Below are 10,323 nucleotides of genomic sequence, written 5' to 3' on the forward strand. Positions count from 1 at the left end.
AAAAAAAAAAAAAAAGGAAAAAAAAACCTTCTCCTTCTCTCTTTGCTGCTGGTGAAGGGATAACAACATGCCACTGAAGTAAGCTCCGTGTTTGAAGACTTCAACCAAAAAGTCTCGACCACAAACCTCATTCATCCTTCTGAATATCTCGCGCTCGCCGCAGCTGACGCAGCTTCAACTTCGTCCGTTCACACAGAAACTTTGAGAGGGTAAAAGATAAAGTTTATACCTCCTGCCAAAGCATTTTGAAAAAGTTACAACACTAATAAAACATGAAGTCCGGAGTCGCGGAAGCAGAGGGAGGATCTAAAGTAATTAAGTCAACATAAAATCATGAGGGAAATTGATTAACTGGCTCTGATGAAGTGCTTAAAATATAAGGTAGATAAAGTAATTGATTATTCAATAAATCCCTGTCAGGCAGTGACTAACCTCAGAGAGAAAATGTCGAATTAGCTCCAGGAGTCCACAAAGAAAAGACACAATGGAAATGAATGATTTTCCAGGTACTTTAACACAAAATAAAATATTTGATATTTAAAGTAATACAAAACTTTTTAATACATGTTGTTAAAACACAGAATATATTTAGTCTTTGTAAAGAAAAATATGGAGCCAAATCAGGATCCGCTTAAAGTGAACAAAAACAGATTGTAAAGTTGAAAAAAAATGGTTTAATTTGAAAGCAGTTTAAAACCTGAAAATACATATAGAAAACGTTAAGGAATTATTGAAAATTTGAAAAGAAAAAAATTGAAAACTGAGCTCAAAGCCCCGCCCCCATGTGGAATAGGGTTCAGCTCAACAGTGAAAACTCAAAAATCTAAATTAAAACCAAAAACAGAGAACTGCAAGTAAATAATGAAAAACAACAAAAAGTTGAAAGTACAAATAAACATGATTTGAATTGGTAACCATTTTATTTTTTATTTATTTATCAAGTTTCAAATTTGGGCTTTTTCTCACATTTTTAATATTTTTTCAAGTATTTACATTTATTTTTTCAAATTTACAATAATTCCTTCAAGTTTTCAATATGTATTTTTGAGTTTAAAACTGCTTTCAAAATTTCTTTTTTTTTCAAATTTACAATCTGTTTATTTGTGTACTGTGTCAAAGTCAAAGCCCGGGGGCCGGATCTGGCCCTCCGAGTCATTCTATCCGGCCCTCCAGATCGTTTTAGTTTATTGTTATTAATGGCCCGATGTTATCTTACATTTATTTCCAACTAGTATAATTTTGACAAAAAACATTTTTATGGAGAGTAAAATATTGGAAGTTATTCAAGGTTTAAATTGATTTATTCTTGTCTATTTTTATTCAAAGTAAAGTTACAATGTTAGGTTATTAAAGTTTTAAAATTTTAGAGTGTTCAATAAATGTTTATCCTTTTCGGCTCGCGACCTAAGGTGTGTTTTGGATTTTGGCCCCAGTGTACGATTGAGTTTGACACCCCTGCTTTAAGCGGATCCTGATTTGATCCCATAGAAAAAAACTTTCTTATCTTTTGTCTGCATTACAATAAAAAACAGCAATCTCAACTGAAATATTTTCAAATACAAGAGTGCAAAATGTGTCAGAAATAATAAAAAAAGAAACACAAAAACTGAAGAAATTCAGCCCGTTAGAAGAAAAAAAGTCGTCTTTGATTCCCTACAAGCCGCTGAATGAGACGGAGCGACCATCTGGCCTCAACTTAGAGCAATGCACTGTAAAAGCACTAAAATCGATGGCAACAACTCTACCTTGGATGCCCACCATTACCCAGATGGTGTACTTGGAGAACTGCAGGCCACCTGACCAAGAGCAGACACGCCGCAGACACCGCCACCCACCTCCACCAGGTTCAGTCGTTCACTTAGTGGGTAACTAGTGCTAAAGAGAGCAACATCAGCCAGCAGGCACTGAACATGAGAGAGACCTCTGTTGGCTTCAGCAGGGTGGCTGTGACACAGATCACCCGCCGAGACTTCCACATTTAAGCAGCAAACTGGGGGGAAAAGGAACCACACATTTACTCTAAAAACTGCCAGAAGTAAGTCACCTGAATTTAGAAAACGCACATCCATTTTATGTTTTATTTACATCCAAAAGCATGTCAAAAAACACATTTTAATTTTTTTTTTTACTCCAAAATGAATAAAAATGACACTCATAATATCAGAAAATTACGTTGTTTTTTTAAGCGCTCAATTCATCAACATTCTCCTGCATGTCTCAGCTTCTTTAAAAAAAAAATCCAACTGTTTCTATAAAAAGCAATAGAGCGACTGTTTCACATTTTAGGGTAAATTTGTCTCTGCACTTTAACATTTTTTCCCTTTTTAAACAAACGCCTGTCAAATCTATTTCAAGTCTTCATCTGAGCGGCTGCCACATGAAATAAACAACATCAAGAAAACAAAAATGTCCTTTTGACCAGACGGGTTTACTTTAGATCACTAAAGCAATCTTTAGGTTTGATGCAGCCTCTAAAATATTCATAAAATTCATGTTAGAAAATCATGGCTCGTCGGAGGGAGCAGTCAATACTTCCTGCTGGTTTCTTATTTTCGTTATTTGTATTTATTTTATCTTCTCCTGGCTTTAATTTACTCTAGAAATATGAACATTTTTTAAGCCAAATGATCCATATATGTTAAATATAGTCAAATAGTGTAAATAAAAGGGGAAAAAAATAGCTTTTAAATCAGAGTGTTGGTGATTTTCTGGCTTGTCCTCCACAAACTCTTTTAGAAAAGCAATTTGAAGCTCTTAAAATATAAGAAATGGAATATGAATTCTCCAGGCGGCCATTCATTCACTTTTGCCCATCTGGATGACAAAAAAAAGCCCCCATGCCATTAAAGATGCTCTGACTCCCTGCCTGCACTCCGGCTGTTGTAGTGGTATGTTAATGTGGGCCAGTGCCATTTTGAATAATTGTGCTGAATGGCAATCCGCCAAATGTCAGAAACGGTTCACCTCTTCCAAAAAAAGAAAAAAAAAAGTATTGATCTTCATTCTACTCCTGACTTTCATGGTAAAGCTGATCGTCACACACTTTCTTAGTCAATGATGAAAGACAACAAAGTGCAACAGAAACTTTTCAGTTATTGTTTTTAAATTTGGAGCTTAAATTGTGATTAATAACATATTTTCTAATTAACTTTTAACTCAATATTCTTGTAATCTAATTTAAGGTTAAACCCCTTTCCCTTGTGTTTTGGAGATGCGCAGATTCTTGTCAAAAGCAGACTTGCAGGATGTGATGCTGAACAGAGCTGCTGGTGACTCAACAGTGCCGGCCGTATTTCATGGCACACATAAGACGGCGTGCGTAAAGGTCACAGTAATCCACTGGTTTTCCCCCGCGCGGCACCATAAGTGCAGAAGGCATTCACAATTTTCCGGCCCATCATGTGCAGTAATGCGCTCCTCTCTTGGCGTTCGGGGTTCTGATCGCTCCGGGTTCGTGAAACGCTCCAACCAAAACCGACTAATGCGCACGGATGGAAAAAGACGCTCACTGACTTGATTCACTGAACGGGGAATAACTTTTTATGCTTGAGTCAAATGCATGAATGAGGGCTGAAAATGCGTAAACTTACCTATTCGTATAACGTGAGGCATCCCATAAGAGTACTGAATCCAAAAGAGGCATGCAATCAGCGATGTCCAATATTCCGTAATCGCACTCCGGCGAGACAGCGAAGTATTTCGCATGGTTGCAAAGTCAAAGGATCCACTTTTTATTCAAATTCCACAGACCAGTAAGAAACGCTCATCAAAGCGGAATTCTTTGGAGCAGATGTGGAATCGGGTACCTGCGATAACTCTGCACTCATTGTACTTGGCGCAACATCCTCCCCTTCTTTCTTTCTTTTTTCTCACAAGTCTGAGAAAGACTCGATCAGGGTGAAGCCCCCCCCCAGTCACTCTCAGGCGGATCTGCGAAGCACCAGCGAATGCTGGCTGCGACAGTTACCCCGCAGGAGGATCTCTGGAGCTCCCCAACGACGATGCGCTCTGACTACAGGCGACTGTGGAACAGGAGAGCTGCACCAGAGGAAGTTTGTTGCCCTCCGAAACAAAGGATCCAACAACGTGCGGATGGTTTCTTTTTTTAAACACACTTTGGTCACTCACAGATGTTTATTGCAGTTGAATCCCTGCGCTCCATATAGTCCAAGTTCTGCAAAAAAAGGATGGAAAAGGCGCTCTGCTCCAGTTGCGCACGGTTATGGCGTGAAGCTGGTTACTGTAGAACGTCTTTCTCCTCCGAAAGATCCGAGCTGCACAGTGTTCATTTAAGTCATTCACTTCAGCTGGCTGAAAGGCAGTGCTGAAAGCCGAGGAGGAGAGCGTGCGTCTGACGAGCCTCCTTCACGGTGCCACCACAGGCACGCGTCGTTACGCATAGTTGTCAACTATGTGCAAGTGTTTTTTGCAGAGGTAAAGAGAAAAGGGAATGGTTCTCCACTTTCATTAGGTTTAAAGCTTCCAGACTCCATGCGCAATACTCTCTCTCTCTCTAAGTGTTTTTATTCTATTTCCTAAAAAAATGTTTGATTTTTCTCCTTTTGTAAAACATTTATTCCCAACAAAACAAAATTTAAAAAACATAATTATTCATGTAGAATATAAATATGTTTTATTATGAATAATAAAAGTGAATGTCATATTTAAAAATAAATAAATCGGTTATTCTAGACATGAAGTCAGTATATAATTCCTGACGTGCCAATCTGGCCGTCCATTTTTCATGTAACTGCTGTCAAACACAGGTTGTATTTACAACCATGAGAGCTGCGCGTGATGCTGCTGCAGAGGAGGAAGTGAACTAAACACATGGGGTTGTCTCTTAATGGTGCAGCTAACAGTGCACATAAAACTAAAGCAGACACATGGAATCTCCAGCATGTATCCGAGACTAAATCAGGCTTTGAGTAAAAGCTGCAGCCTCTTTAACCTTTAAAACCAACCTTCCAGTTTGCAAATAGTGACAGCAATAAAACAAATTCAATCCGAACTGCAAAATACGGCACAAACCACAACAAACTGATTTTTTTCTAGCTATGATTTTCATTTTATTAATTTTTCTTCCTTTTTTTTTCTTTTTTTATGCACTTAATACAAAGCTCTTGATGTGATAGTGTCGCGGCTCATTGCTTTTATTTTTCTGTTTGGAATGGAGGAGAGGAATAAACCGTGCATCAGGGGGCACGCAGGCAAGAACAAGCCAGACTGACTGCCACTGCATATTCATGTCTCCCCGAGCAGATTTATCGCCACTTGGCACAATGTAAGGACTATCAATGTGAGTTATGTGGCCCGGCTCTCGCATTATCGAGATTCATTGACTCACTGCTCTTTCAAATACAAAATGTACACAGCTCAAGCAAACAAGACATTCTGGGTCTGTGGGTGCCCTCTATAGAGAGATTGGAGTCTGTGCTCTCAATCACCTGGGATGATAACAGAAAAATGAGCGGCGCGGGGGCATAAGAGACCCCCTCCTTCAGAAACACACAAAATTTTATGTTAGACTAAACTTTTCAAATACAGACCCATAAAATGTTGAGTCGTCTGTTTTCTTACAGCTGTTGTCCATAAACAAGGCGGCTGTAAGGTTTTGTTTACTCGTCTCTGAAGCTGAAAGTGTGTCAGAAATCTGTCATGACAAGAAACAGTAGAGTTAAAATATGATAAGTTAAAACAAGATTGACTGATTTGTTGATTTCAAGTATAGATTGTAAAAAAAAAATACATGACAAAACACACATTTTTCAAACTCATTACAGAAATAATCAAATCCATTGATTAGAAAATAGAAAACAAACAAACAAAAGCAAAGACACACTTAGATCAGATTTAATGCATTAGATATATTCATTATTAACTTAAGTCAAGTAGAGTTTGATTGAAAATGACTGACAAAAGATGTAAATTAGAAGACAACTCTAAATTTGAGCAATAACATCAGTAAAAACCATGTCAAGTCCTCAGAACTTCACTTCTGTGTAACTTTATGCCTGTTTTGATACTAAATAATATTAAAAAAAGTCAACATAGATTCATATTTGAGGCCAATTTTAAGAAAAAATAATTAAACTCACATTTTTTCCCAAAAATCATACCTAACCAGGGCCGGAGCTACGAACCGCAGGGGGCTTGTGTCCCCTAACTTACCCCCGATTTTTGAGTCAATATTAATATCAATATTAAAGATTAAGAAATCATCAATACAAACTTCATTAAACATTGAAAAATATAACTTCTGTTTTAAAATTAGTAACAATACCAACAATAAAACTGTCTAAAATATGCTTTTTTTTAAATATATATATTTGTAATGGGTTTCCACTTTACTGTTCTCATTTTTGACCCTTCTAAAGTCTATATCATCCCTGTATTAGGGGTGTCAAACTCAATCAGTGGGCCGAAATCAAAACATACCTTAGGTCACGGGTCCAACAGGATTAACATTTATTGAACACTCTAAAACTAAATTTTCAAAACTTTAGAAATTGGACTTTTTAGCATAAATATGAATAAAACAGACTGAAATATTATTCAAGATTAAATCAACTTAAACCTTAAATAATTTTCACCTATTCACATATTTGGACAAAAAGTTAGAAATAAGCTAAATGATAAAGAAAAAAAACACTCAAATTTCTTTATTTTTAACTTTAAATGTCACTTAAATTACATTTAAATATCCCAAAAGATTTTGCTATCCATAAAATATGTCCTGTTTAAATGATCCAAATATGAACATACTGCAGCACAAAACAAAAGAAGCCTGGAAATCAAAACTAAATTTCAGCTTTTTAGAAAAAACAAATCAAATCATTATGTTCTCTGTGTTTTGTTGTCTGGCTGTTTTACTCTGTTTTTCCCTTAGTTATTTTTTTTCTTTGGTTATGTTTATTTCTGTCTGCACCATGAGTGAGAGGAGGGAGATGATGATGACATCATTGTGATGTAAGACTTTATGTCCCATTATAACTGATCTCTCAGCCTCCATAATTGAAGTGTCCCATTAATATGTTACCAGCGCAAAATAACATTAAAAAAATCAATAAAATAAATGTATCCGGAGGGCCGGATCTGGCCCCCGGGCCTTGACACAAATGCCCTATATCAAATGTTCAAGCCCCACCACTGTATGCACTTTTAAGTCTGTTCTGTCCATAACGAAACTGATTCTTATAACAGTTGTGTTGTTTTCGGGGAGTTTGAGATGACATTTGAATTGCATTTTGTTTTTGGTGATTTAATGCATATTTTGTTTGTGGGAATCTGGATGATTGATGAAGAGGGCACAATTATATTTCATGTCCATTTTATGTGTAAAAATAACTTTTTGTCAATAAAGAGAGGATGGACAACGACAGAGCGACATGTGCGGCTACATTTGTACAATTTGTGTATGAGATGGAGTAATTTTATGTGGCAAAAGCCAAAGGAAAAACAACAAGAAAACATCTAGAAAAGAAAATAATCAAATACGATGCAGAGGGATTTGAAGTGTTTAAAAGCAGAAACTGTGGAAAGGACTCCACTGGTTTTATTTTAATATTTAAAGTTGCTTAAGTTATGGAGAAAGTCAGACGGAGCCGCTTTGTGCTTTTGGAAATCTAGAAGAAGAAAAGAGAAATCTACGACTGGGTGCAGAAAGAGTGGCTGTGCTTTGTATGAGTGGCAGTGATGGAGTCGTGCTTGACGTGTATAAGAGACGTTAGACGGTGTTGAGATGTGCTGGAGGTGTGACAGAGGAGTTGAAGGTGGAGGTGCACTACGGATTGGATCGGAGCCCCTTCTTGTTTGCTGTGGTGATAGACAGACTGACAGATGAGGTTAAACAGGAATCTCTGTGAACCATGATGTTTGCAGATGATATTGTGATGTGGCGAGAGCGGGTGGAGGAACATCTAGAGGTGGAGCTTTGTTCTGGACAGGAAAGGAACGAAGGTCAGCCGCAGCAAAACAGAGTATCTGTGAGTAAATGAGAGAAACTCATGTGGGACGGTATGGAGAGAAAACAGACTCATCCTGACTTGTGCGCGCCTAATTCTTCATTTGTGCATAACTTTGGATTTGTGTGTTTACAATTCTTGATTTGTGTAACTTTGGGCTTTTGTTTGCATAATTCTTGATTTGTGTGTGTAATTTTGAATTTGTGTGTAATTTTTGATTTTTGTGTAACTTTGGATTTTGCGTAATTCTTGATTTACGTGTAACTTTGGATTTGTGTGTGTCATTTTTGATTTGTATCTCCTACAATACATTTTGTGCATAGCTTTGTGTACTTGCAATTGTATATTCACATGTACAAAAATACGAAATAAAAAATATATATAATTAACACACAGACAACTTAGAATTACAACAGTTTGAAACTAACAACACAAATTTTTAAAAATGACACCCAAATCACTTGAATGCTGGGTCATCAAATTGTCTTACGCCGGAGTCACAATGGATGCGAGAGCGCCGCGAGGCGGCGCGGAGCGGAGTGCGCGCCGATTCGCGGCGCTCTATTGGTCACACCAGACGCGATTTTTCTGGCTCGACGGTCGACAGGCGCTTCTGCTAGAGCTATTGCTTTTTTTTGCCATCATGGTCATTAACCAGGATATCTCCCCGTGTTTCTGCTAAAAGGGGATGGTCTCTGCCCCTGTTGACACAAACCCCGCTCCCCAACTCCGCAGTCGTCCCACTTCATTGATCGGTTTGTGCGCGCGTGTGCGTGTCTGTCTGTTTTGTTGTGTGTCTGTGTGCACGCACACGCTCCCACGTGTTTCCGTCGGTAAATTAATATACTAAAATTTTAACTGATGTTTCTTCCAAGAAGAACCGCTCCTCTGCCTCTCTCTCGTTCAAACGCGGCCCCATGTCCCGCTCCAGTGTGCCCCCACTGCCCCATCTGCCCTGCTTTTTTTCCTCCCAGAACCTTGCAGACCAGCACACCCGCTCCGGAGTTCTGTGGTGTCCGGGGTGGGGGCTCTCGCGCACACATGTCTGTGTGTTTTGATTGTATGCATATTTTCATCTCTACAGTCTGTTTAGACACAAAAACTTGATCACATTTGTCAATCGCGGCGTTTTATTGTGAAAAATTGGTTCTATTTTGAAAATAAACCTGATTTTCTCATGTATTTCGATGCAACTTCCTGCCAGTATTGACGCGGAGCGCTCGTGTCTCGCGGAAGAAATAGGCCAGAGGCCGAAACGTTGCGCTGCACCGCACGGACCCTCCGCGCCGCTGCGCGTCGCTCCGCGCCTGGTGTGACCGACGCCATAGGTTAACATGGGCACCGAATGGAAGCGCACGCCGTTCCGCGCCGTTCCGCGCCGCTTCGCGGCGCTATCGCATCCTGTGTGACTCCGGCGTTATTCTCCGCTTTGAATGTAAATTGTGAATAATTAGATTTTGATTGTGTTAAGAAAGTGTGAAAATGTCAATTTTTCACCAGATTTTTTTCACTAAGTTAAAAGTGGCCGATAAGAAAACTGATGACTCCGTATTTCCGCAGCATTTAAATGCATCACTTGACACAAATCTTGGAGATGTAGAACACGTATTAAAATAAATTTGTGCATAAATACTTAGATTGTGAATATTATCTGGTGAAACGACATTTTCACACTTCCTTAAACACAATCTAAGCTCAAAGTGGCTGATAGGAAAACTCTGATGACCCAGCATTCTGGCAGCACCTAAATGCATCACTTACACATGAATCGAGTCTCAAACCACATTTGTCCATAAATGCAGTTTTGTGTGTGTATGTATTAGGTAATTCGTGCATAATTTTTATTAGTTCATTAGTTTCAAGGTGTTAAAATTTTAATTTTTGTGCGTGTATAAATTGTATTTTTTGGGAATTTTGTATTTTTGTATCTGTGAATACAAAATGGCAAAGTTGTCCCCAAAATGTATGAGTTACAAATGAAGAATCACACACTCACAAATCCGAGTGAGTCTGTTTTGTCTCCATAGAACGGCAAGATTACAGGAAACGGAGGTGAAGAAGGTGAAGGACATGAAGTATTTAAGGTCAACAGTCCAGAGCAACAGAGTGTGTGGAAAAGAGGTGAAGAGGCGTGTGCAAGCAGGTTGGAACAGGTGGAAGAAGATGTCAGGTGGGATGTGTGACAAAAAAAGTGTTAGCAAGAATGAAAGGAGACTGTAGTGAGAGCGGCCATGTTGATGGTTTGGAGGCAGTGGTTCTGAGAAAGAGACAGCTGGAAGATGCAGAGATTCTCTTTGGGAGTGATGAGAATGGATAGAATCAGGAATTAAATAGTCAGAGAGACAGCTCAAGGTAGATG

The 10,323-nt window shown here is 38.6% G+C and overlaps 1 protein-coding gene across 1 annotated transcript in view; it reads right to left on the minus strand.

Annotated features, from left to right (window-relative positions):
- LOC112143435 (glutamate receptor ionotropic, kainate 3) overlaps window positions 1-4,529 on the minus strand; it is a 138,367-nt gene extending 133,838 nt beyond the window's left edge. The window contains exon 1 of the mRNA XM_024267392.2: window positions 3,591-4,529. Within this exon, the coding sequence (XP_024123160.1) occupies window positions 3,591-3,705 (115 nt within the window). The 5' untranslated portion in view covers window positions 3,706-4,529. The remainder of the gene's footprint in view (window positions 1-3,590) is intronic.
- Between the last annotated feature and the right edge of the window lie 5,794 nt (window positions 4,530-10,323).

Source organism: Oryzias melastigma, linkage group LG16, assembly GCF_002922805.2.
Source record: "Oryzias melastigma strain HK-1 linkage group LG16, ASM292280v2, whole genome shotgun sequence".
NCBI classification, from domain to species: Eukaryota; Metazoa; Chordata; class Actinopteri; order Beloniformes; family Adrianichthyidae; genus Oryzias; species Oryzias melastigma.